This window comes from Dipodomys spectabilis, unplaced genomic scaffold, assembly GCF_019054845.1.
Source record: "Dipodomys spectabilis isolate Male_0828 unplaced genomic scaffold, ASM1905484v1 ptg000760l, whole genome shotgun sequence".
Classification (NCBI taxonomy): domain Eukaryota; kingdom Metazoa; phylum Chordata; class Mammalia; order Rodentia; family Heteromyidae; genus Dipodomys; species Dipodomys spectabilis.
Genome location: NW_024871437.1, coordinates 327,187 through 354,574, shown reverse-complemented (window position 1 = coordinate 354,574; position 27,388 = coordinate 327,187). Strand labels below are relative to the sequence as shown.

Here is a 27,388-nt window from a genome sequence, read left to right as displayed (position 1 = left end):
GAGAGGGGCTGCGGGCTCAGGGCGGTGCGATGACGTCATAAGTCGGCGCGGACCACGCCTCGGGTGGGCGGGGCCGCCCTCGGGTCCTCATCTTCCCGGAGGCCGGCGTCCGACCGCGGAGACCGGACCGGAGGAGCTGAGGTGGAGCGCGGGTAAGCTCGTCCGGGACCGGGGCCGGGGCCGGGGCCGGGGCCGGGGCCGGGGTCGGGGCCGGGGTCGGGGCCGGGACCGGGGTCGGGGCCGGGGCCGGGGCCGGGGCCGGGGCCGGGGCCGGGGCCTGGGGCTTCGCGAGCCCGGGACGCCAGGCCGGCGGCGGGGCCGCTGCCCGGGTCTGAACCCTGGTCCCCGGGGTCGCCGCCGGCTGTCCCCGGCCGAGAGGAGGCCGAGGCCAGGCCGCGATGGGCGCGTTGGCACGGTTCGGGCGCGGGCAGGACGGGCGTGGCGCGGGGCCGGCCGGGAACGGTCCCCACTCGAGGTCCCTGAACACAGAGGGGGCTAAGCAGTGCAGTTCGGTGCACTTCCGCTCCGTCCTGGTTGGGGCAAGTCTGCAGGAACTCAGACCAAAACTCTGGCTGCCCGGAGGAGGAAGACTGGACGGGGGTGGCTGTGGACCGGAGGAGAGAATCACAGCCGCCTCTCCGGTCCGAGGGAGGATCAGAAACGTTTGACACAGCTGGCAACTGCCCACGGAGCAGACAGAATGATGTCTTCGATCTCGCTGTGTGGGACAGCGGGTGGTGAGAGAGCCTGGGGAGCTCACCCAACTAGTCCCGAACAGTTGACTCTAGATGCGCTCCCCTGCAGTCTCGCTTGTCAAGTTTTTCCAGGCTTTGTTGGAGGCGACCCCGGGTGCTTCCAGGGGGACTGCTTCACAATCCTGGGATTTTGAGGAAATCCTTTTGCTCCTTGGAAGCCCAGGGTTTCACTTTTGATGGCATGTAAGGTGTGTTTACAGTTTCTTCTGTTTGTGCTTTTGATGCCACTTCCCAGGTCTTTCTGATCCGAGGTTACCAAGCCCACCCTTGCCTTTTAGCTCCCCGTTTACATCTGTGGACCCATGAGTCAATTTGTCCTTGTGTCTGTGAACTTGAACCTCATCCTTTCACATGTTGGATGTCCACTTGACCCAACACCGGCTGTTGAAAGTGTTCTTTCTCCTTGAATGACCTCAGCAGCTTTGTCAAAAAGCAACTGATGGATGAGCACAATGACTATTTGCAATCCTAGCCACTCAGGAAGTGGCTGTCAGGAGAATTGATATAAATATGGCTAGCCCAGGCAAATAATTAACTAGACCCCATCCTAACCAATAAGCAGGGTATACTGGTGTGCATCTGTCTTCTCAGCTCGTTGGGAATTGTAACTAGGAGGATGGTAATCCAGGCTAGCCAGAGCATAAAGCAAGCTTTAAAACAAAATTGGTGAACTTTTTATGTTTGTGTATGCATGAAAACAGAGAGGTTGTCCTCCTGCTGACTTGACCCTGGCAGCCTGGAATTTGGATTTCCAGGAACTCATCTGTTTGGGGGTTGGTTGTGTTAGCTTGCTTGTTCTAACAAATCCCAGCAATAACACACAGAGACATAACACCAGTGTGCCAGTTCTGAGGCCTTAAAGTCAGGGTCTGGGCACTGTCCCTGAGCTTTTTTTTTTTTCCCCCTCTAGGCTAGCGTTCTACCACTTGAGCCACATCTCCTCTTCTGGCTTTTTGGAAACAAGAATCTCACAGACTTTTTTTTGCCCAAACTGGCTTTGAATCACGATAGTCAGATCTCAGCCTCCTGAGTAGCTAGGATTATAGGCGTGAGCCACCGGTGCCTGGCTGGCTCATAGTTTGGAAGGTTACAGTCCTAGCACTGTTTGGTTAGTGCCATTGCTCTGAGCCTGTGACAACTGGCATGTGGCAGAAATGCCAGTCACATGGTTCCTGGGCTAGAAGCCAACTAGAGGAAGAAAAAGTAAGAGACTGATGTCCCACAATTTCCTTTGAGGGCCCACCAGAGCCTCCTGCTAGTTCCACCTCTTAAAGCTTCCACCATCTCCCATTTCATCTGTTTGGAGATTGTATTAGCTTCCCTCATGAGGCCAACTCTTTTTTGGGGGAAGGGGAGAGTGTTAGTCATAGGGTTTGAACTTGGAGCCTGGGTGCTGTCCCTGAGCTCTTTTTGTTCAAGGCTAGGACTCTACCACTTTGAGCCATAGTGCCACTTCCCGTTTTCTGGTAGTTGATTGGAGATGAGTCTCACAGAGACTTTTTTGCCCTGGCTATCTTTGAACGGTGATCTCAGATCTTAGCCTTCCTGAGTAGCTGGATTATGGGCATCATCCACCCAGACCAACTCTTTACCCCATTGGTGACTAGGGGGCATTTCAGATCCAGAGTGTAGCAGGGCTGCTTCAGTAATGTCTCAGCAAGGTGATGTGGCATTTAGCATTAATGACTCCATTCTGCTGTGGTTTGGTCTGCTGGAACCTACTGTAGAGCTCTGTCCACAGGCTCTGTCCCATGACACAGGTCTCCATTATTCTTGGGTGACTAATAAGTTTATTAGTTGTAAAAGGTTCGTGTGTGTGTGTGTGTGTGTGTGTGTGTGTGTGTGTGTGTGTGTGTGAGAGAGAGAGAGAGAGTGAGTGAATATATAGTGGTTTCTATAGATCATGTTATCTTCAAATAGAAATGTTTCAAATCTGGGTGCTTTTATTTCGCCCTCCTGCGCCATTGGCTGGACCTTCCATACAAAGCTGAATAGAGTCTTCAGGGTGGGCACCCTCACTTGGTGTGTTGGAGGAACCGATGATCAGTCCTCTGCAGTTAAACATCCCCCTTGCTGCCCATTGTCTTTCTTTTCTTCTGGTAGATATTATTTTTTTTGGGGGGGGGTCCAGTTGTGGGGCCTGAACTCTGGGCCTGGGCGCTGTCCCTCAGCTCTTCAGCTCAAGGCTAGCGCTCTACCACTTGAGCCACAGCGCTACTCCCAGCTTTTTTCTTTTTGCATATGTGGTGCTGAGGAATCGAACCCAGGGCCTCAGGCATGCAAGGCAAGCGCTCTACCACTGAGCCACCTTCCCAGCCCCTGGTAGATATTCTTTATCAAGGAGATGATGCTCATTCCTTTCAAAAAGGTTTTAAAATGACTACATGAAATTATATTTATGAGCTACCATGTGATAGTTCAATACATGTATACATTGTGTAGCACTCATTGAGTCTAAAATGCCTTTATCCTGCATTGCTTACCATTCTGTGTGAAACAACCTTATCTCTTCCTGCTCTGTGCCATTTTAACTGTGCCGACAGATTGCATTTTGTCATTTTTTTGTTTTTTGGTTTTTTTGGGGGGGTCCGGTTGTGGGCCCTGACTGAACTCTGGGCCTGGGCTCTGTCCTTCAGCTCTTCAGCTCAAGGCTAGCACTCTACCACTTGAGCCACAGCGCCACTTCCAGCTTTTTTCATTTTTGCTTATGTGGTGCTGAGGAATGGAACCCAGGGCCTCAGTCATGCAAGGCAAGCACTCTACCACTGAGCCACATTCCCAGCCCCATCGGGTTTTTTTAAATTGACATGACCGTGGAGGTTTTTATGCCTTTTCTCTATGATATGAATGATTATATCTGTTTATATGAATTACTTACATTAATTAATTTTCTAAAGTAGAATCCTCTTGTCTTCCTAGGATAGATAGATGCTGTGTGTGTGTGTGTGTGTGTGTGTGTGTGTGTGTGTGTGTGTGTGTGTTTGACAGTCCTGGGACTTGAACTCAAGGCCTGTGTACTGTCCTTGAGCCTCTTTTTGCTCAAGGCTGGTCCTCTACCACTTGGGCCATACGTAGCACCATTTCTGGCTTTTTTCTGAGTGGTTTATTAGAGATAAGAGTCTCACAGACTTTCCTGCCAGGCTGCCTCCAAACAGTGATCCTCAGACCTCAGCCTCCTGCTGCATGGCTGGTATTCTTCTTAAATTTTGAGGGTTTTTTTTGGTTTTTGCTTTTTTAAATGTGTTGCTGAATTTGGTGAGGATTTCCACATCTCTACCATCTTCACCGTGTGATTTTCCTGTGCTACCTTTGCTGGTTTGGGGTTACCCTGGCCTGAAGAGTGAAAGGAAAGCATGCTGTACACCGGTGGGTTTTCCTTCCTTCCTTCCTTCCTCCCTTCCTGATACTGGAACTTGAAATCAGTCTTCTGCTCCTGCTCAGCTTGCTTGATTACAGCTGGTACTCTACCACTTGAACCGTGCGCTCCATCTAGGCTTTGTGTTGGAGATAGTCTTTTCTTTCCCCAGGCTGGTTTTGAACTGTGATTCTCAGATCTCCTGAGTAACTAGGATTACAGGTGTGAGCCACAAGTGTCCTGCTGGTATTCTTTTTTTTTTTTTTTCTTAATTTTATTTTATTTGTGAACATACTGTACAGAGGGGTTACAATTACATAGGCAGGATAATGCGTACATTTCTTACCAAGCATTGCAGCCTCCTCCTTTGTTTACCCTTCACATCCCTTCCCAGCCTCCCCCCTCCCCCCCAATCCCAATCCTTCTCCTTCCTCCCCCTTCCCCCCCCCCCCCCCGCTGGTATTCTTAAGTTATGAGTTTGGCAGAACTCTCCGTTGAACTCCTCTGTTTGCCTTTGTGGGAAGCTTATCCATGGCTGCCTTAATGTCTTGAGTCACTACAGGTCTACTTGCATTTTTCTACTTCACATAGAACCACTTTTCACGGGTTGTGTGTCTACGAATCTGGCCTTTGAGTTGAAGTCCCTTAGATATTGGCAGCCTGTGACTCACTGTGCATCCTGGCGTGTTCCTGTTTCTTCACGATCAGTCTGAAAGGCCCCCCTTGGCCTCCCCACCAGGAATCTGTGTTGTCTTTCTTTTTCTGGATAGAAGCTTGCCAGGCTTGTGTCTGTTTCCCTGGCTTCACTCTTCTAGCATGTTCCCTTCCCCCTACCCTTGGTTTAGTTATGCATGTGTTTCCCCATGTTCCAGTTGATGCACCCCAAGCTGCTTGGGGTCCACATTGCTTGCTGGGTTCCAATCTGATCTACCGCCTCACAGCCGTGTCAGAAAAGGTGTCTGGGCCTCCAGGTCTCTGGGTTTGGCAGGGACTGGGTGCTTGGCTTTCTTTTGTCAAGAAGGCTTTGTAGCAACCTAGATGCCCCACCACAGATGAATGGATCCAAAAATTGTGGTATCTATACACAATGGAATATTGTGCAGCCATTAGAAATGACAAAATAATGGCATTTGCAGGGAAATAGATGGAGCTAGAAGGAATCATGTTGAGCGAGGTAAGCCAAGAACGAAGAGACAAACGGTACATGGTCTCCCTGATAAGTGGATGCTAAATCCAAAATGTTAGGTAATATGACAAAACTTACAGGACTTAAGAAACAAAGAACTCACACTCATCTGGTTGAACCACTACTAAATATCCCCATGCTGCTGATCACATATATGGTATATAACATGTGAGCACCGTTATATATTACAGACTGTGATAGACAATTTGCTCCAGGAAAGTTAGAATGAACTTGTGACTTTAAATGAGCATCATTATTCCACAATACTGTGAATTTCCGGAAATTATGTAATCACTTAATCACAATTATAAAAAAAAAGAACCTCGGGGAAGGTAGGGAGGGAAGGGATGGTAGGGGGAAAACAATGGAGGGGGTAACAACGTTCAAGAGGAAGTGTACTCATTACCTTGCTCATGTAACTGTAACCCTCTGTATAGTATCTTTACAATAAAAAAAAAAGAAGGCTTTGTAGAATTCCCCTTGGCAGAGTGCAGGCTCCCTGGCTCCTCTCACCCCTGTCACACGTAGAAACATCACCACAGAGTCTAACCCAAGATGACTATCTCAGCAGTCACCTCAAGTCACGGAGCTCCATTCCCCTCCCACCATGCCTTGAGCGGCCAGGACTCTGGGAAAAGCAGTTGGGCTATTCAGGAAAATTCCAGAACTTAGTCACGAGTGCTTGCTGTTAGTGGGAGGTCCGTGTGTCAGACCAGGACCAATGCCTGTGGCCAGCAACCCAGGTCCCCCTGGAGAAGGTTGTGTGGACAGGCCTGTGTGGCAGAAGGCACTGGGTCAGCTGCAGGGCAGCTCCTTGGGCACTGGGTTTGGTGAACCTTGAGGAGCCTGGACATTCTGTGTCCCAGAGGCTGCAGTGTCCTCGGGCACGGCTGTGCAACGGGACACAGAGCCCGGCACACTCTGACCTCTTCCTGCAGCCGCTCGGGCTTGTCCATGCTTATTTACCATGGCCACCTCCGTGTTGGCTCTAGGATGGTTTGCGTGCATGCGTGCGCACTGGGGCTTGAACTCGGGATCTCATGCTCTTGCTTGCCTTGTTCACTCATGACTAGCCCTCTATCACTTGAGCCACAGATCTACCCCCTCTTTTTGTTGGTTAATTGGTGATAAGAGTTTCACTGACTTTTCTGCCCAGCCACAATACCCACATCTCATCCTGCTGAGCAGCTGGGATGACAGGCGTGAGCTCCAGGCCTCCAGGACGGTTCTGGACTCTCTCCTGTTTCCACACTGTCCTTGGTGAGCCAGCTCGCCCGGCCCGCCGCCCCTGGTGAGGCAGCTCGCCCGGCCCACCGCCCCTCGGCCCCCCTGTGGCGTGGAGGGCCCTGCCTGCTCTTCTCTAGCCTCGGCATCGCAGCGCTGCCTCGCGCGCGGGTGGCGGGAGGCACACATTGCTTCAGTTGTGTTCTGTGTGCAGGTTGACATCACATGACAGACAATGGCACCCAAGCCGGAAGGAAGTGGTGATGCCCTGACCAGGCTTGAAGGAGAAGACAACGCCTCGTGGCCTGCCCTGCCCCGCGGGCCGCTCAGCGCACACCGAGCACGAGCCTCCTTCTGCAGCCGGGAGCTGCTGCTCTTCTGGGAGGGGGAGGAGATAGTCCGCTTCAAGGTGAGGCGCGCACTGCGGCGGACGCTGAAGATGGGTTTACAATGCTTAAGACCTGTGTTCTCTGCTTTGTAACACGATGCGGAACTGGGCATTGTGGCCCGGATCCTTCACTCCAGAGCCTGTAACAGGGTGCTCAGGACGAAGGGGTGGATGCACCTCCCACACTTTCTGAAACTCGGGCTCCTCTCTCAGCAGGGGACAACGTGCTGCTCTGGCTGTGTCTGGTCACACACGTGTGCCCCAGGCAGCTGTGGCCATGGGAGACCCTGGGAGGCTTTCTCCAAGATCGCCTCCATGTCCGCCATCCTCATCTCCCTTGGTTTCAGAAAACCATCTTCTCGGCTTTGGAGAATGACCCTCTCTTCTCCCGCTCCCCGGCCACCGACCTGTCTCTGGAGAAGTACCGAGAGCTGAACTTCCTCCGGTGTAAGCGGATCCTCGAGTATGACTTCTGCGGCCTGGACGACCTGTTTGCGAAGCCACTGAAAATCCCCGCGGCCATCCAGTGCCTGGGCATGTACGACTGGTCCCTGGCCAACAAGTGGGTCCTTCATATGCTGGTGAGTTTCCAGAGGCCTGGGCTCGTGGCGCTGAAGGCCCCCGAATCCCTGTTTCCCTAGAAAAAATACTGCCTCTACTACCAAGAAGTCTTTTCAGCTGTGTGTGCAGATTTGCACACATACGTTATTTTAGTTTTGGTGGTAATGGACTTTGAACTCAGCCTCGTGCTGAGTGCTCTACCATTTGAGCCACCTCTCTAGTCCTTTTTGCTTTTGTTGTTTTTCAGATAGAGTCTTACGTTTTGCCTGGCCCTGCCTAGGCCATAGTCCTATTTGAGTTTGCTGAGCTGACAGGCACACACCGCCATTCCTAGCTGTTTGCTGAGATGAGGTCTCGTGAACTTTCTGCCTAAGCTGGCTTTGAACTCCCATCCTGCAAACCTTCCCAATCTCTGCTCCTGAGTAGTTGTTAGTTACAGGCCTGAGCTACTGAGCCCAGCCTAACGTAGGTTCTTAAATAAAATACAAGGCTATGAAATATAAAGTCCCTTACAAAGAAGGGAAGATGAGGAGCCCTTGGGGTAGAGTGAAGTCCACTGTCGGCCGTGAGCTCTAGAGCAGCAGCCCCCCGCCTAGCATCGTCTGATTACGAGCTGATGTTCCATTGCAGGTGTTTGGGTCAACAATTTTGAGCTCAGGTTCTGAGAGACATCTGGAATACTTGGAGAAGATCTACAACATGGAGGTACGGTCGTGGTCGGGGGATGGGCAGGCCAGACTCCCAGGGACGGCCCCTGTTTCTCTGTGGCTGTCTTGGCAAGCCTGTAGCTCGTGGTCAGGGGGTACATTGGGTCCTGGTCTGCATGCACTTTCTGTCCAGGCCTAGGCCTCCATTTCCTCCCTTGCCTGGAGTAGTTCTGGCTGTGTGACCCAGCCCCGCGTGACGTGGCGAGGCCTCTGCACTGGTGTGCCTGCTCCTCACGGGTACCCTGGTGGCTTGGTGGGGGACAGCCGGTGGGGCTGTCCAGTGGAGGGGGGGCGCTGTCCTGCGAGGAACACATGGCACCCCAGGAACCCGCAGGGCATCTCTCCCCTAAACCTCACTTTGCATGTTTAGATTTTTGGCTGTTTTGCTCTGACTGAACTGAGTCACGGGAGTAACACCAAGGCCATCCGCACGACGGCTCACTACGACCCTGCCACGGAGGTAGGCGCCTCCCTCCCCCTGGGCCCTGGGCCCGCGCAGATGAACTGTGGGGGCTGAGGACAATGAGCCGGGTGTGCTTGTGAGAGGCCCACGGAGGCCAGTCCCCTCTCAGGCGAGAGGGAGCCAGTGGCTCCACCAGCTGCTCGGCAGTGTGGACTCCAGTGCGAGGGCTCCGTTTCCAAGGGTGGTTGCAGGTGTGGCATGTGGAGGAGGGGAAGCTCACCTCTCCTCCCACCCCCCTTGCAGGAATTCATCATTCATTGTCCCGATTTTGAAGCTGCCAAGTTTTGGGTTGGCAACATGGGCAAGACGGCCACTCACGCGGTGGTGTTTGCCCAGCTGCACACACCAGGGGGCCAGTGCCACGGGCTGCACTCCTTCATGGTGCAGGTGAGACCTTGTAGGGGCGGTGAGGGGAGGCAGGGACCCAGGGCCAGGCCCTCATGCATGCTGTCCACAAGCAGACCTGGACCTGGGGTGGACTGTGCGTACTCCGTACTCAAGACTCTGACAGTGTGGCCTGAGTGCCCAGGGCCTCACCACGTCACCCACCATGCTGGGCAGGGTCCACCGTGATACCCTCTCACAGCAGGGCCAGCCTGTGCCCAAGGAACTGCATCCTCTGCCCACTGCCCCCCAGGGATGGAGGGAGAAATGGAGATAGAAGAGAGAGAAGGAAGCGAGTTTCCCAGGTCTGTTTAGTTAGAGCTGGGTCCATGGCCCCAAGCCTTAAGGTTCAGGTATGGAGTTGGGGGGGGGGTGCCCTTCTGAGGGCACTGAGACCCGGAGTGGTACCCTGGGAAATGTGAGGTGTAAAAGGCCCAGTGAAGTGTTGAGAGCCGTGGGACTTGGACGTGAGCCATCCTCAGGTCCTGCCTGGGGCTAGGACGGGGACGTGTCACTGCAGGGGAGCAGGGGTGACCCTCAGCCGCCCAGATAGAGTCCCTGGCCCAGCCATCAGCCATTCTGGCACAGTCATTGTCTTTTCCAGCCATCCTAAGTTGATCTCTGTGGCTTTGCACAGATCCGGGACCCGAAGACCCTGCTCCCCATGCCGGGGATAATGGTTGGCGACATAGGGAGGAAGATTGGGCAGAACGGTCTGGACAACGGGTCAGTGTGATGCTGTACCGGAGGTCGCGGGCCGTCTCTCTGGGCCCCGATATTGCTCCTGAGGCAGAGGCCGCCTGCGTGTCACCCTAGGGGACCACAGTGCCCTGCTACCCTCAGGCTCCCAGGGGACCAGATCAGACACAGTGGCACCAGGCCTCCTGTCCGGGAGGCCATGCGCTATGTGGCCTTGTACTACAAGTTCCACTTCTGTACCGCCCTCTGGCCATTTCTCCCCCAGAGGCACTCCCAGCTCTCAGGCCACAGCTGCTGCCTGATGCCCTGGGTAGGGAGAATGGTTTGGCATAGGGTCTGCTTTCCCTCTGTGAGGTCTGGGGGCTCGACTCAATGTTGTCCACACAGAACGCTGAGGTGCATCTGATGTCTCGGGCATGGACATGGTTCTCCCAGAGGTGACAGTGCCGCCGAGCTCTCTTGATCTGTTTACCCCGCCCTGGATGTGGACTCGGCAGCTCCTGTGACCCGGGGCCCCACCACGAACCAGACGTCAGTCTCAGCCCCTGCTCAGCCAAGGCACCAATGGGGTTGATGGGCCAGGGCCTGTGCTGAGTACAAGAAGGGCAGACCCTGGCTCAGGGCGGAGCCCCAGTGAATGCTGGATGTCCCAGCTGAGGCTCTGGGTGTTCAAGCCCCAGGTCATTAGCGAGAGCTTTGGCAACAGAGGGCCTGGCTCTGCTCTGTGTCATTTGGACAGTTTTCTGGTTTCCTCATCTGTAAAATGGTGTGACGATGGTCTCTCCATGCTGGGGGTCTTCACGTATCCTGGGGGAAGCTAAGTGGTCTTCCTGGCTGTTCCCATGCCCACTGGTTCTGGATCCTCCCCTGGAAAGCCTGGCCCCATAGAGCATAGACCACTCTGGGCCTGACACCCGTGGCCATGGAGGAGGCCACAGCAGGGCATCCTGAACCTTCTGTTGGGAGTTATGTCTCAGGAGCCTCTGTCCACTCCACCCACCATGCCCCAGTATAGCCCCCAGAGCCCGACAGCGGCCTCACGGCTGCCCTGGCCCAAGGCCCCGGCCTCCTGGAGGAGATGAGGCACCAACACAGGGAGAGGCTGGGCCAGGGCATGTCCCAGGCCTCCTCTCGGAGAATCGCCTCCTACCTGCCCCACTGCAGAAGGTGCGTGCCGTGCTGGGTGCCGCTGGTTCCTCAGCAGCAGCTTGAGAAGAAAGCAAGGGGCTCGGAACTTACCAGAATGCCAGTCTATCTATGAAGAATTCAGTGGGCATGCAGCCAAGCCTGGGTCCTCACACTGGGACACATCGTGGAAAAACCCTGCCCATGGTTCCCACAAAATTGGCCCCTTTATCCGAAGTGACCATGTCCCACATAGGGTACATTTCGCAATGCTAGCTGAGGCGCATCACCATGGGCACAGTTGGTGACAGCCTTAGAAATCGGTCCACAGGCTGAGGCAGTGGTTCACCGAACCTGTCCTAAGGTCTTCTAGCAGGCTCGGCAGCAGGAAATGAGGGCTTAGGAGGAGCTACTGGATGTGGTCAGAACTGCAGGATCCGTTCCTTACCTCTGTGGAGTCGGCCCTTCCTCGTCTGCCTGTGGCCAGTACTAAAGGCCAGCCTCTACCGCCTCTGTCCTCCTATGCCCACTGCGACCGGTACTGTGGGCTTCTGTGGCCAGTACCGCAGGCCAGTCTCTGCCACCTCCATCCTCCCTGGTCCGCCACAGGCTGCCCGCAGAGGGCACCAAGCCTAGTGGTTTATCTGCTCGTCGCCCAATTCAAGAGGCTGTACTAAGTTCATCTTTTTTAAACCAATTTTTGTATTTATGGTGAAAAAAGCAATAGCTGGATTAACGTGTCACATCAGAGAATCCAACCTCAAGGGCTGCCCAGATTGCAGGGATCAATTTTAGCTTAATGGACCCCAGCCCAACATACAAAGTTCTGTTCAAGATGGTTCCAGCCAGATCCTCTTGGTGCTGCTGGGCCTTTTCATGATGAGTCTGGGTGCACAGGCCTCCTGGTCCCTCCCGAAGTAGAGTTCCGGCTTGCCCCTGGCAGATGGGGCTGGGCTGGTGGCAGCAGCACAAGAAGTTACTAGAACTTGCAGCAGGAGGCCCTAAGTGGAGTGTACATACAGGTTCCAGACACACACACACACTCCTGCACACACACACACACTCCTGCACACACACATACACACTCCACACACACACACACACTCCTGCACACACACACACACACACACACACTCCTGCACACACACATACACACTCCTGCACACACACACACACACTCCTGCACACACACACACAAAATCCTGCCCTCCGGAGCCCCTAGCTTTGGTGGGCAGATTGGCCGATCATTTGGCCCTGTCTGACTTTCAGGGACAGCTTTTTGGATACAAATGAATCCAAAGAGAACCCGTGAGATTCTGTGCTCAGGGAACCGTGGGCAGATGCATCACAGGCGTACAGGTATCACGGGCACACACACATGACAAGGCATGCACATTTGGACTTGTTCTGCGTCCTTGGCAGGAAAAGATAAAGATTTTCCCCTCATGTGACCCGTCGTAACTTGGAGCTCCAGTGAGGCTGGTGTTTCCCAACACAAGGCATTGTCTGCGCAGCCTTGGTGCTGGCCACGCGCACGGGTGCCTGCGGGGGCGGCCTGCTGCGGTTCCCCGCACTCCAGCATGCCCTTCCCACCCCAGCAAAGGCGTGTGAGGAACAGGGTGAGGGACCCGGCTGTCTCCCTGCCCGCCCAGCCAAGGGTAACGAAGCCCTTTCTCCGCAGATTCGCCCTGTTCCACAAGGTTCGAATTCCTCGCCAGAACCTCCTGAACCGCACCGGGGACGTGGCCCCCGACGGCACCTATGTCACCCCCTTTAAGGTAGGGCCGATTCTGTGGGTGTGAGTGGGCAGCGCTTCTGGTCCTGGCACTTGTGAGGGAGGAGCTGAGGGGTGCCCTAGCCCCCACCCCTTGTTTGGGTTCCAGTGTCCCCTCCAGAGGGGACTTAGTCACAGCGGGGTGGTGTGGAGGTGGCCAGGCTGCAGACACTGCCCTGACCCTGTCCACCCTGTGGACACCCCCATGCTGTCTCCTTGAGCATTCCCGGGGGGATGCCCTGGTGACCACACACAGATGGGGTGACCCACGGGCTTCCTGGAGTCCCGCATTCAGCATGACCAGGGAGGAGGTGCGTGGCGGTGGCCCCTGCATAGCTGCGGGCCCTCGGGAGGCCTGAGTGCGTGCCAGGCCTTCAGGCAGCTCCCTGGAGATTCCTTCCAGCTACCTCACATTCTATGCCTGGCACCTAGAGACGCCAGCCCACCATGATGTGAGTGTTAATTACAAACCACCCCAAAGGGAACGCACAGAAAGGCAGAGTACAGAGGGTGGCAAACGGTGCCCCCTGGAGGACGGCTGCGGAACTGAAGACTGCTGAGGCCCTCCAGGGACCAGTGTTGGTCCCAAAGGGGAGAGACAGAAGGTCCCGAGACACAGGAGGAACAAATGTTCATACCTGATGCCAGTGGAATATAAATCACTTTAACCGCAGATTTCTCAAGTACACACTGAACACAGAACCAGTGACCTGACACGACAGATCACCCAGGGAAACTGAGCCTTGCGCACATGCATGTTCATGTGTTTGCTTGCTTGCTTGAGACAGACTCACAATGGGCCTCGAATTTGAGATCCTCCTGCCTCAGCCTTACCTGTGCTGAGATTAGTCTTGGGTGTCATGGCTAAAGACATGATTTTAAACCCAGTGAAGATTTCCTTTCCACTCGAGCATGGGATAAATACTTGAAGGCAGGTAATGCTCAGAAGACTGCCACACGGATATCAGTGTTTTGGAGGAAGGCCTCAGAGAATATAAGACCCCTGAGGTGTCGGTGAGTGCTGGCCCCTCCTCTACCCACAATGCACCAGTGGCACCTGCTCTGGTCTGTAGCTTGGCCTGCAGAACCTAGAGTTCTAGGCACTGGGTAGAGCCAGGTCAGTACGCATTGTGGCTTACCTTCTCGGCTGCCGTCCGAGGCCCATGTATGACCCTGCTCTCCTTCCTAGGATGGCAGGCAGCGCTTCGGCGCCTCCCTCGGCGGCCTGTCCTGGGGCCGCATCTCCATCATTGGCATGTCCATCACCAACCTGAAGCTGGCCGTGTGCATTGCGATTCGTTTCTCAGCCACTCGGTGTCAGTTTGGGCCCTCGGAGGAGGAGGAAGTGCCGGTGCTGGAGTATCAGCTGCAGGTACAGGCACCAGGGGCCGTTTCCTGTCCTCTCCGTCCCCTTTGCAGATCTCTTCTGATTAGTTGCAGTTTGGTTACTGAGGGCTTGGCGGACACTTTTAAGACAGGAGACAGGACGGAGCACAGGTATGTAGCCTGGCAGGTGGCACAGCTTCCGGGGCGATGTTTTTAATGGAAAGCAGTTGGTAAGCCAGGGGATGAGCACCTGTGATTCCAGCACTTGGGAGGCCGAGGTAGGAGGGCTGTCAGTTTGAGGTGAGCCTTCATAGTGAGGCCCTGTCTCAAAGACAATAATAAAATGGAAATAAAGTATCTGCAAGTGGGGGCAAGAGTCAGCTCCGGCTGGTGGCAGGTGTCACAGCGCAGTCCCCGGCTGCCCATCCCAGCCCCGAGAAGTGCCCAGAGTAGAGCACAGCCGGGCTGCTTCTGGAACTGCAGAAGGGACACCCACCCTCACGTTCTTGGGGCTGAGCAGCTAGGTTTCACCCCAAAAGGCACAGAGGGAGGTCACACCCGGAGCAGGGAGGTGTGCCTCCGTTACCAGGACCTCCCGTGGCCCTGCAGCACGCGGTGCCCCCCAGTGGCAGCGTGAGGACCCCACCCCACGGGGGCTCCGACCAGACAAGCCCCGCCCGCCCAGCTCTGTGCTGAGCCTGGCTCACGTCTGGAGCATGGCACATACACACTGTGGTGGCAGTCTGAGGGAGTTTCCACTTGGGTCTTTACCTTTTGCTTTGAGCATGACACCGTTCTGGTAAGGAAGTGAGGCTCAATGTCCTGATATGTTAGGGTGTCCCTGTGCCGCCCACGCTTATGCCCATGGCCCCCATGGACACAGTCCGTCTGAATGCTCTGGATGGCAGGGGTGGCCTAGCTGTTGTATGCCCTCAGCCAGGTGCCCCGCCCCTGTGCTCTTGCCTGACACACTTGGGACTGTAGGTGGCGCCATTTCCTAAGAGACACAGCCTGGCTCCTCTGGGGCCTCCCCAGAGGAGGACCCTCCCATCCATCTGCCCATCCAGCAGGAGTGTGGCTTGTCCCGTGCTGGTATAAGACACTGCCTCCCGAGGAACTTCTAGGCATACACTGGGCTCAGAGTGGGCCCCGGGCAGGCTCTGTAGTCCACAGGGTCAATCTTGAGTGCCATAGTGAGAGAACAAGGCAGCTGGGAGAGTGGGGGAGGGTCTGCCCCCAGGACCTGGGATGGGGCAGCTGGGAGAGGAGGGGCGGATCGGCCCCTGAGGACCCAGGATGTCTTGCTTTCTTCAGCAATGGCGCTTACTTCCCTACCTGGCGGCCGCCTACGCCCTGGACCACTTCTCCAAATGGCTTTTCTTCTACATGTTCAAGCTGCAGCAGGCCCTGCTAGAGGGAGACCACAGCCACACACAGGTGAGCCCTTCTAGGCGTGGGTGGGGGACTCTGGGGTGGGTTCACAGGTGAGGGGTCTGTGCTGTTCCCCTGGGCAGCCGACGGCCTGGGGGCCAAGTCTCCCACACATTCCTGCTGCCCTACCCACTCGCGGCTGGGCTTGCGCAGAGACCCCCAGCCCCATTCTGAAGCTTGTGCTGACTCAACCCTAACCCTGGCCTGTGAGGTCAGCCATGGTTGTCCTGTGGCGAACATGCTGATTTTGCAGTCTGCAGCACCAGCCCCTCAGAGGATTTCACGGTTCTTGGTCCCTTCATAAACAATAGAACAAAGGCCCAATCCGCTCACTGGATCTGGGCAGCAGCCTGGGATCTGTGCCAGAAACGGGCACGCAGACTTCCTGAGGTCAGTGCCCTCTCTGTGGATGGTGTGCGCATTACTTTCTGCCTCCCCCTTGCTGCCTCCTGAGGGGGACAGCAGTGAGCGCCCAGGGAAGCAGATCAGTGGTGCGCAGATTGCATTGCACACAGCACCTCAGAAGCCTGGGTAGTCAGAGGTGCGGCAGGATCGTGCGCAAACGACCGGAGGCACTCAGCTAAGCAGAGGCCCAGCAAGGGACAGGGGGAGATGAGAGGTTAAGTGCACTCCTGTGGTTTGTCGGCAGGCACTGGCATTGCCTCCCTGGTACCAGTGGTAGTGGTGGTTGTTTCTTCAGGGGTAACGCAGCCAGACCCCATAGGACCTGAAAGCCCTTGTTTTCCGATGAAAACACTGGAATGAGCGGTTCTACTCAGTAGCTGTGCATACTGGCCCTCTTAAATTGTCCTCATTGCATATCGAGGAGAAGGATGTGTAGGAGACGAGATGCAGGAGATATGTGGGCAGGGCAGGTGGCCTGGTGGGCACCATGTCCTGGGATTTTTTTTTTTTTTTTGGTCTGTTGTGAGTCTTGAACTCTGGGCCTGGGCACTGTCCCTCAGCTCTTCAGCTCAAGGCGAGCACTCTACTGCTTGAGCCACTTCCAGTTTTCTGGTGGTTTATTGGAGATATTGTCTCACGGACTTTTCTGCCCGGGCTGGCTTTGAACCGTGATCCTCAGATCTCAGCCCGCTGAGTAGCTAGGATGACAGGCGTGAGCCACTGGCGCCCAGCGATTTTTTTTTAAAACTCAGTTCTGAGCACTGCCTCCTAGCTTTTTCCACTCTACCACTTGAGCCACACCCCCACTTGTGGCATTTTGCTGGTCATTTGGAGAGAAGAGTCTCACAAGCTTTTCCTGCCTAGGCTGCGTCTAACCTGGATCCTCAGGCCTCGGCCTCCTGAGCAGTCCGTTCGTTTTTGTTGCTGAGATGGAGGGCAGCTCAGTATTCTACTCTGGTTAACATGGGACTCCTTCTGCAATTAGGGGGTGTCTTGGATTAGCCCCAGGGCACACCATTCATCGATGCTGGCACTGGACCTGGGGCCTGGCGTGCAGTGCCGCACATCTCTCTTCACCTCTTCTCATGGGATTTCCCCACCCACAGGTGGAGCTCGGCCGTGAGATCCATGCTCTATCGTCGGCCGGCAAGCCCCTGGCCTCGTGGATGGCGCAGCAAGGAATCCAGGAGTGCCGGGAGGCGTGTGGGGGACACGGCTATCTAGCTAGTAGGTTTGGGGGAGCCCATGGTGGCCTCCGGTCCTCAGCGTTACCATTGGGTGTTAGGCCAGGGATCAGCCCCTGGGCCCTGGGCCCTGCCCTCTGGCTGTTTTGGTAAATGAATAGCCATGCATGTTCCCTCCATGCTTTTCATGCAGCAGCAATGGTGCGTCGCCCAGACCACCTGGCTTACGAATGGAGCCTGGAATATTTACCTTTTGGCCTGTTGCAGAGCAAGTTTGTTTACCACTACCCTAGACAGATCCTGCCTCTTTCCAATGCCTGAAATTTCTGGGCTAAAACTTCGGGTGATGAGGAAGAGGCCAGTAGGAACTGGAGCAGAAAGCAGGTGTTGTTTAACTCACTTGGGATGTTTTGGTTATTGACTTGGTAGAAAGCCAGTACTAAGTCTTTTTCTCTTTTCTTGTTTTGTGCTGTTTCTGGGGCTTGAACTCAGGGTCTGGGTGCTGTTCCTTAGCTTTTTTTTTTTTTTTTTTTTTTCACTCTACCACTTGAGCCACATATCTACTACCAGCTTTTTTGGTGATTAATTGAGGTAAGAGTCTTGGGACTTTCCTGTCCAGACTGGCTTGAAACCTTGACCCTCAGAGCTCAGCCTCCTAAGTAGCTAGGATTACAGGTGTGTCACTAGTGCCTGGGCCCAGGTTTGTTCTGATAGAACTTCTGAAACAACACTGATGGTATCTGTCTGTGGCTTTTTTTGTGGACAGGCAGGTGCCAAGGCCATATGCAAACAAATAACTTGTGGACCAGCACAGAGACCCAGCTCTAGTGCGGAGGGGCCCGGCTGCTGGTTCCTGTGCTAGAGCAGCCACGCTAGAACTGCCAGGATGGGCGACTCGAAAACTGCCACGGGAAAGCACACAGCTCCACAGGGCCAAGAGTGCTCCCACAGGTCCCTGCGGACCTGTGAGCCTTTGCTACCCAGCGAGCACCTGCCTTTGGGAGCCAGGTCTTAGCGAGTATTTTTAAGGTTGGCACAGAGGGAATTCTGCAGGGGAGCTGCAAGCAGTGCTGAGGATAATAAATAATTAATAAATAACTCTAGAGATAACATCAACTATAGATGCACATGACCGGCTCTGGTTGTAGGTGGAGACGTGATATAAATTTCATCAACTAAGGAGAAGGTGTGCTCACCCTTCCTGTGTATAACCGGAGGCCAGGGCTCTGCCCACTCACCCTTTTGTTTGCATGTTCTGTCCCTTGATGCATATTCTTTTTTTTATTATTAAGTGTTATTGTCATTATGAAGGTGATGTACAGAGGGGTTACAGTTACATAAGTGAGGTAGTGAGTGCATTTCTTTTTAGACAATGTCGCCCCTTCCCTGCCTCTCTCCCCGTTTTTCCCTCCCATCCTCACCCACAAGCTGTATAGTTCATTTTCAACATAGTGTCCAGTGAGTAGCACTAGCTGTATTTGTGAGTAATGCTCTTCATAATTTTGTATTTGTTGCTGTAGCTCCTAGGAACACTATAAAAGTTTAGCTTTAATAGGGTTTTTAGTGGGATTAGGAAATTGAATCTTGCGGACAACAAAAACACCTGACTCACTCTTCATGACTTGTGGACACTGGGCCAGGAGGAGGGCGACTGAGGTCAGCTGAGGCCATCAGGGCCATATGCAGATACCATGTCTGCTTAAAAGATCAGTTGTGAGCCAGGTGTCGGTGGCTCACACCTGTCATCCTAGCTACTCAGAAGGCTGAGATCTGAGGATTGAGGTTCAGAGTCAGCCTGGGCAGCAAGTCCGTGAGACTCTCATCTCCAATTAACCACAAAAAAAGCTGGAAGTAGAGTATGGCTCAAGTGGTAGAAAGTGAGCCTTGTGCTCAAATCCAAGCAAGAGTATGGGGTCCTGAGTTCAAGCCCCAATACTAGCAGAGAGAAAAAAAGACCAGTTGCAGATTTTTCTCCTCCTACAGTGTCTTCTCTCTTGTGCCCAGCAGCTTACTTGCGGCCAGGGAGTGGGCGGGAAACGGGACTCTTTCCCCCATATACACCCCCCTCCCAGGCAGGGAGTGCTGCCTGTCAGGGCAGGGGTCCAGGGGAGGACCAGGAAAACAGCCTGGTGGGACCCATGGAGACAGGAGAATAAAGAAAGCTGTCTTCAGATGTTCCAAGTTTCTTATTAAAAAGAAACTCAGGCAGTGGTTCATGCCTGTCACCCCAGCTACCTAGGAACCTGCATTCTCAGGATCACGTTTGAAATCAGTCTAGGCAGAAAAATCTCCAGTTAATTACCAAAAAGCCAGAAGTGGAGCTATGGCTCAGGTCGTAGAGCTAGAGCACCAGCCTTGAGTGAAAAAATTTAGGGACAATGCCTGAGTTTAAGCCCCAGGACTGGCACGCACACATGCGTGTGAGCACACGCGCACGCGCGCGCGCACACACACACACACACACCCTCCCTCATTGTAGAGGGAAGAAGAGCAGCCCTCCCCCTCTCTGGAGGCCACTCCCCTCCCCATGGTCTCTACACCCTGGGTCTCTACCAGGCGCCCATGCTGGTGATGCCAGGCCGATAGAGAAGGCCCTGTGAGTGTCAGCAGTGCCCGCCCTGGCCCTCCAGAGAGCCCATGTCTGCCCTTGGTTCACCATGGGAGGAGGAGGCTCCTAGGAGAAGTCAGCCAGCTTCCTCTTGGCTCTGCTGGCATCTTCTGCTGCTGTGGTTTTCTTGCAGTGAATCGGTTGGGTGAGCTCAGAAATGACAACGATCCGAATTGCACCTACGAAGGGGACAACAACGTGTTGTTGCAGCAGACCAGCAACTACCTGCTGGGCTTCCTGGAGCGCCCGGCCTCGGGTAGGCCCCGCCAGGTCCTGGCCATGCCCGCATGCTGGCCCAGCCCCGCTATCCACAGCTTCTGGACGGGCGGGTGGAGAGGTGGGGGAAGAGGACACTCTGGGTTCAGAGCCCTGCCTTTCTTTGAAGTGACAAGAGCCTATATCCTAGATGGATCTCGCTTCAAAAGCCCTCTGAAGACGGTGGACTTTCTGGAGGCCTCCCCCAGCATTCTAGGCCAGACATTTACAGGTTCCTGCATGTCTCACTGGCTGGAGCCGGCAGGTACGGACCCCAAGGGGCAGGACGCGGGGTTCCCTTGCTCCCTTGTTTTCAGGAAAGGCTCTGGGCCTCTGAGGGGCCATCACACTGGGTTAGTGGGACAACAGAGGCCCCTCCGTCCACTACTCCACCGTTTTCGGAGCCCCCTGTGCCCCACAAGCTCCAGGATGGGGTCAGTGTGGTTTGAGTGGTGAGAACCTGCAGGGATTACTTACATTCACTGCAGGTGTGGTGAGAGTGGACAGGATGTGGCCAGTACCCCCTCGAGTGCCATGGGGCAGAGTTGGAGGAGGAAGACCTGGAGCTCTTCATTCAGGAGACCAGAGTAGGGTCCCCTGGGGTCAGGAGGTCCCTGGTTCCTCAGGGTCAAGGAGCCTCCAGCCTCCTCTGGTTGAAGGCCAGCCCATGGTTAAAGTTAGTGAGATCCCACCTCAACGAAGAAGCTGTTCGTCTCAGTGCCTGTGTCCAGCTACACAGAGCAGAGAGGCATCTCCAAAGCAAAAAGGGCTCAGAGTGCTAAGTTCAAACCCAGTGTGTGTGTGTGTGTGTGTGTGTGTGTGTGTGTACATATATATATATATATATATTTTATTTAAACCAACAAATCAAAACCAGAATAGTAAGATCTATCTCATAATTGACAGAAGTCCAAATGTAAGCTGTGGCAGGGCCCAACCCCTTCCCTGCCCCCCGCCCCTGAGCTGCCTCTCTGTCCTTGGCTTGGGGCTGCCTCCGGGTCACAAGGCCTCCTCCTTTGTCTCCTCTTCTATTTCTTGCTATACTCTTGTTTTACTTAGGGCCACCCCAACCTAGGGTGACCTTCATGTCCTCGCACACCTGTTCAGAAGAGGCCACCTGCTCCCTGGAGCCCTGGGGTCTGTCTGGAAAGTCATGGGGACGGCCTCTCTACCCATTCTGCTTCCTGGTTTCTGTGTGACCATGGACAGGCAGCTTGAAATCTCTGACATGGTTTTGTCTGGCTTGTAATGGGCTTTTCAGTTGTGCCATGAGGGTCAGCTGATAGTGTATCAGGGACAGAACCAGATGTGCTGTGGCTTCTTCTCCGGGATCAGTCTGTGATGCAGGAGGTGGCCAGACCCCGTCTCCCTCCTGGCAGCTCTGCACTAGGATCAGCTGCCAATCCAGGGCTTGGTCCCTCCTCCCTGCAGCCAATCAAGGGCTCTGTCTTCCTCCCATAGCCTACCGGTCCTGCAGGGCCAGGACGTTGGCGTCTGGTAGCTGTTCCGGCCTCCACTCCCCATTCATGCCCTGTGCCCCGTGCCCTCGGTGGCAGGGCACCACCGTGGGAAGTCAGCTCAAGTAATGACAGGAGTGGGGACAGGGCCTCAGGCATGGCACTTGGACAGGGTCCATGGAAGAGGGTGCCCTCCTGCTTTGTGTCTGCCACCTCCAATCCATGTGGCACCTGGCCTGGCCTCCCTTATCTGGAGCTTTCTTTCCCTCGAGTCTGCCAGGGGCCTCGTGCGGCCCAGGCTTCGGGCCGGCCCTGCTGGCAGTCCACAGCAGTCGTGGGTGGGTGAGGCCCGAGATCGCCACGTGGTGGCGGGGACACAGGCGCCCTTCTCCCACATGCTGGACTGCTGCTGTGCAGTGGTCTAGCCTCTGCGCTGCCGAGGGACCAGCACCACGCTGTGCACAGCCCTGGAGGCTGTGAGCCCAGGGATGCCATGCCTGCCCCGCGCGGCCACCTCCGGCTAGGTGCCTCAGACGGTTACCCTCAATTTCCCTGTCTGTGAGCTGGCCCAGCTCCGGCCCCCCTGGCATGCACACAGCCCGCGGCGGCGGCCTGCCCCAGGTAAAGCACACAGGATGTGACGTGACCCCGTCTCTCCTGGCAGCCGCCCTGGCAGCGTACCAGTGGTTGGTGTCCTACCTGCTCCAAGAGAGTCAGCAGAAGCTGAGTCAGGAGAGGAGATCGGGCACCAGCGACTTCGAGGCCAGAAACAACAGCCAGGTGTGTGTTCCAGCCGGCTCCGTTTGCTCACTCCCCGTCCCCGCCTGTCCCTCCTGGTCCCTCAGCGGTAATGGCCTGGCAGTGGCAGGCCCCAGCCTGGTACCATCACAACCCCCCCCCCCCCCCGCCTTGGTCAGGTCGGCGGCCTCTTGACATCTCATTGCACCTCTGCAACATGGGCATGCTAGCATCTGCCTGGCGGCTGGTCATGGAAGAGGTCAAGGGTCACATGCAGGCGAACCCAGCTGTGGTGGTTGGGTGGGGAGGTGGGGAGGTGGGCTGCCACACCAGTGAGGGACCTCCACCTTCTGACGCCCACACTCTGGTCAGCGCACCCCCACGCCGCTGCTCTGTGCCCCACTCACTGTCCTCCCCGTCCCCAGAGGTCTGAGTGGGTCAGGGCCAGGGGTGGCTTGTGCTGGTCGGGGGGGGGGGGGGGGCTGGGTGCACGCTCGCAGGTCGGGCTGCTGCGGGTGTCCTGATAGCCACAGCTGGGCCAGCCCTCGGGGCGGGTCCTGCCGTGGAGCTGGTGGGACCTGCCGTCCCTTGTCCATGCTGTTACTTGGGAGGAGCTGCCCCGGGAACCCAGGCCCCTCCCCTGCTGTTACCAGGCCTAGGAACCTGTGGGGCCCCCTAGGCCCAGGGTGGGGGGTCAGAGGACCTGAGGGGGCACCTCAGAGCTTGAATAAACCCAGGACTGTATGGCTGGGAAAGGGTGAATCAGCAGATAGCAGGGTCACCCATCTTTTACCTCTGGGCCCCAGAGGCCAGAAGTAGGAGTCTAGTTCTAGACTGGTTCTGGATCAGGTTTTCTGCCCCCCCCCCCCAGCCGGGTTCTAGATCGGGTTTTTGATCAAGCTGGATTTTTTTGTTTTTTGTCGGTCGTAAGGCCTGAACTCCTGGCCCAGGCGCTGCCCCTCAGCTCTTCAGCACAAGGCTAGCGCTCTACCACTTAAACCACAGCATCTCTTCCAGCTTTTTCTGCTTATGGGGTGCTGAGGAATTGAACCCAGAGTCTCATGCATGCGAGGCAAGCACTCTACCACAGAGCCACCTTCCCAGCCCCTCAAGTTGTTTTGCTCTGCCCCTGCCCAACCCCTCAGCTGGTTCTAGATCAAGCCGTCTTCTGCCCCTCCACCACCGCCACCCCCCACCCCCGGCTGGTGTGTGCTCAGGCCTGGTCATTTGGAAATGATGAGTGACCACTAGCCGTAGTTCTGGCGTCAGTCCTGTGACCACAGGGCCGAAGATGCATCTCCCAGCTTCACTGAGGCCTCCGAGGTCACCCAGCATGGGGGTTCCTTCCAGCGCCTAGCTAGGTTGCGGCACGGCCGCCTTCCACCAGTCACCCGCCCGTGGGGTTCTGTCTTGAAGGTGTACTACTGCCGGCCTCTGGGCCTGGCCTTCATGGAGCTCACCGTGGCACAGCAGTTCCACGAGCACGCACACAGCCCTGGCGTGCCGCCCTCCCTGCGGGCCGTGCTTGGCCGGCTCAGCGCGCTCTACACCCTGTGGTCCCTGAGCCAGCACCAGGCCCTGCTCTACCGAGGTGAGGCCCAGACCCGGTGCCACTACCCCGCAGCCCTGCCAGCCGGTGTGGGGTCAGATGGGGGATGCGGGGGAGATGCCTGTTCCCCACACGCGGCCTCCATCGGGTTGGCATATGCTTCTGGAATGCCTGCTCTTGATGGGCAGAGGGATGGGTCCAGAGAGCTAAGTCCAGGCCTTGGGGCTTGTAGCACAGACAGATTGGCACCTGGGCTTCAAGAGCCACATCACTGGGAAGCCCGGACAGCCAGAATGACCTCAGCTGATCCTGGGCTAGGGGAACAGGGCAGGCCAGTGCTCTAACCTGAGGAGCCTTCTCAGACCCTCCCTCCTTCCCTCCCCCCCTTCCTCTCTTCCTTCCTTCTTTCCTTCCTTTTCTTCCTGTATGTGCTAGTTTTGGGGTTTGAACTTAGGCCTGGGTACTGTCCCTGAACTTTTTCAAGGCTAGCACTCTACCATTTGAGTCTCATCTCTAATTCTCACTTTCTGTTGGTCAGTGGATGTACAACTCATGACTTTACCACCCAGGCTGGCTTTGCACTGCAGTCCTCAGCTCTCAGCCTCCTGAGTAGCTGGGATTCAGGCGTGAGCACCAGCACCTGGCTCCGACTGTTTCTGATCCCCACTCAGTGGTTAGGCAGAGTGAGACCCTGACCCCACCAAGAGCCAGCTCAGGGCACAGCGGCCAGCGGGCAGCTGAGGTGGCTGCAGGGGGAGGGCTGGCAGGAGCCCCTGGCTGGGGGGAGGGCTGGCAGGAGCCCCTGGCTGGGGGGAGGGCTGGCAGGAGCCCCTGGCTGGGGGGAGGGCTGGCAGGAGCCCCTGGCTGGCTGGCCGCTTTGCCCCAGCGAAGTTACCCCTCAAGTGGCTCCTGCACACTCAGGGCCACCGAGGCTGCAGGCTGGGGACACAAGGTGACAGGTCCCCACTCCATGGGCGGCCCCAGGGTCTGAGTTGTCCACCCCTGGCCTCGCACCCCTGCCTGGCGGGACAGGGCCTCAGAACCGGGCCGAGCCTGCACTTCCTTCACCAGGGTCACGGTGGGCGGGGGTTGGGCCCTTCGGGACGGGCGGGAGAGGGCCTGAGCCGCCAGTGAGGAGGGCCATGCTTCTAGGTGGATACATCTCCAGTGAGCAGGCCGGAAAGGCGCTGGAGGACGCCATCCTGCACCTGTGTGCTCAGGTGAGTGTGTCTCCGTGCTCCTCAGCTCTCTGCTGGGGGAGCGGGGAGGCAGAGGTGGAAGGGCCAACCTCGTGCAGGTCCACGCAGCCACCGACCATTCCTGGCATCTCCCGATGGCTCCCATGCCAGCATGCTCAGCAACAGGTATGTGGAGTTATTAGTTAACTGAAGAAAAAACTGTTACCGCATTTCAAGAAAATGCGTGGCCTGGGTATGATGGCTCCTGCCTGTAATCCTAACTACTTGGGAGGTGGAGATCAGGAGGATCTAGGTTTGAGGCCAACCAAGCAAAAAGTTAGCAAGACCCATCTCAATCAGTAAGCGGGGGGGGGTGGGGGTTCCTAGTGTAATCTGAGCCACACAAGAGGGAGAGGTACAGGGTCACAGTTGAGACAGAAATAGGAGAGTGTTTGAAAAAAAAAAACTAAAGCAGAACAGGGCTGAGGGCATGGCTCAAGTGGTAGAGTACCTGCCTAGCAAGAGAAAGAAGGAAAGAAAAGAAACTTCCTGGACATCTCCTCAAGAGGTTGCTTCCTAGGGTGGCGTTTGGGGAGACTTGAAACTTCCAAGTGCAGTTGGAGCTCATGGGCATCCCTTTCAGTCTGGACAGTGGCAGCTTGCTGGCCCGGGTGGGGGGACAAGCCTCTGGGGACTGCTGAGTAACAAGCCACACCCACCGCCCCACCAGGCCCCTGCCTCCGCCGAGCACACCCTGGGAGCCGAGTGCTGGCGGCATGGTGGAACTATGTGGGCTCCTGGCCCAGACGTCTGCCGCCCAGCCCCACAGAGAGGAGCAGAGGAGCGAGGGCTCGGGTTTCTGGTTGTGAACAGGGCTTAGCAACCAGCCAAGGCCCTGCCGGAGCTGTTGCTCCGAAGTCACCATGGAGACCACGGGCCTTGCCAAGTGTGTGACTCTGTTTCCCAACAGTTGAAAGATGACGCCGTGGCCCTGGTGGACGCGATCGCCCCTCCTGACTTTATCCTGGGCTCCCCGATCGGCAGAGCCGACGGCGAGGTGAGTGGGGGGGGGGGGGGGAGGGAGGCTGCCTCAGTGGGGGTAAGGACAGGGAGCCAGAGCATCTTGGGAAAGTGTCACATGGCGTCATGGCGGGCGGGGGGGGGGGGGGGGCGCTGTCTGTTCACGCCAGCACATCCCTGCCCAGCCCGCCCTGACCCCTGGGGGTGGGAGCTGGGCTCCAGCAGGAGGGCCAGCCCAGCCTCCCTGCCCCCGGCTCCCCACCCGATCCCACCCACCTCCCAGGCAGACCCAGAACACCGGACGTGACAGCCACCCTCGCCACCCCCAGCCCTCCCCTGCAGCCATCCCTGCTGTGCGGTCACTGTCCCCTCCCTGCCCACCCCTGTGGCCCCCACCTGGCTCCCAAGACTCAGCCACTCCCCTGGCAGGGTCCTCCACCAGGGCCTAAAGTAGAGTGGGGTCCTCCTGCTCCTGCACCCCGCTGAGCCCCGCTGGTCCTCGTGTCCCTCACGCCTTCCGGCCCCCGGCACCAGTCCCTGTCCTCCACTCCCCACCCCCCCTTCAACGACGATGAGCCTTTGCCCCGCGGTCCCAGCTTCTGGAGCTTCCCCTGTCCATGGAGCCGGGCGCGGCGCGGCCTCTCTTCTGCCAGCCTGGCATCTCTCTGTGGGACTCTTATCTGCCACATATTGACATCAGGGCCAGGCATGAGCCCTGAACCCCGCTGCCCACAGGGCATTGTCCCGTGATATAGGCCTGCCAGTTCAGTCCTTGGCTTCTGTGCATGAGGTCCTACAGTTGTGAACCTGGGATAAGATACCACTGCCAAGGACCAGGGGTGGGACTGAGCCGGTGGCAGCGGGGTGGTGGGCCGCCGGCCCCGCCCAGGGCTGCGCCCAGCCACGCCGGCTAGCGCTGCCACAGGGACAGGTCTCAGACCAGTAGCAGTGTGGTCCGGGGAGTATGGGGGGCAGATTCAGGGCGCCCACTTCCCAGACAGGGAGGAAGGGAATGTTCTCATCCAACTGACTTTATAATGCTTTCTAGTTGCATTTTCCTAATTATCTTCTACTGAAGAAATGAAGAGCTATATATGTTGGACTTAAATCATTTCCAGCATTTCTAAAACTTGACAGTGGAGGATTTCCTGTGTCCACAGCGGAACGTGAGGGTCACCATGGCCTCGGCCCTGGGGCCTCTGTCCTTCCTGCTCATTTCTGTCGGGTTTCTTGCCCACAGCTCTACAAGAACCTGTGGAGCGGCATCCTGCAGGAGAGCCAGGTGCTGGAGCGGGCGTCCTGGTGGCCAGAGTTCATGAACAAGCCCGAGGTGGGCAGCCTCAAGGCCAAACTGTAGCTGCATCGCCGGCCAGGCCTCACCGCACCGCTCCGCCTGCAGAGCGGACCCCACACGCTGGCCCCGGCTCCGGACGCGGCCATTCCCGTACCTCGCCAGCCCCACGCCCTGGCACACCCGTGGCTGCCCCGGGCCACACTGAACCTGCCACGTGACAGGGAGTGACCCGATGGCGTCCGCACGCTCCCTCCCGGGCCGGGCGGCTGGAGGGGTGTGTATCTTCTTCACGGTCACAATGAATGCGTACTGCTCGCCTGGG

General features: G+C 56.4%; 1 protein-coding gene across 1 annotated transcript; it reads left to right on the top strand.

The window, feature by feature from the left end:
• The first annotated feature begins 68 nt into the window (after positions 1–68).
• Acox3 (acyl-CoA oxidase 3, pristanoyl) lies at positions 69–27,388 on the top strand. The gene is made up of 18 exons (XM_042672700.1): positions 69–152; positions 6,735–6,929; positions 7,256–7,489; positions 8,100–8,174; positions 8,547–8,636; positions 8,883–9,026; positions 9,661–9,749; positions 12,529–12,625; positions 13,811–13,993; positions 15,262–15,384; positions 16,890–17,010; positions 19,709–19,831; positions 19,982–20,095; positions 21,952–22,067; positions 23,442–23,616; positions 24,727–24,794; positions 25,723–25,809; positions 27,013–27,388. Exons 2-18 carry the CDS (start codon positions 6,756–6,758, stop codon positions 27,127–27,129), a joined length of 2,130 nt encoding a protein of 709 aa, XP_042528634.1. The 5' UTR covers positions 69–152; positions 6,735–6,755; the 3' UTR covers positions 27,130–27,388.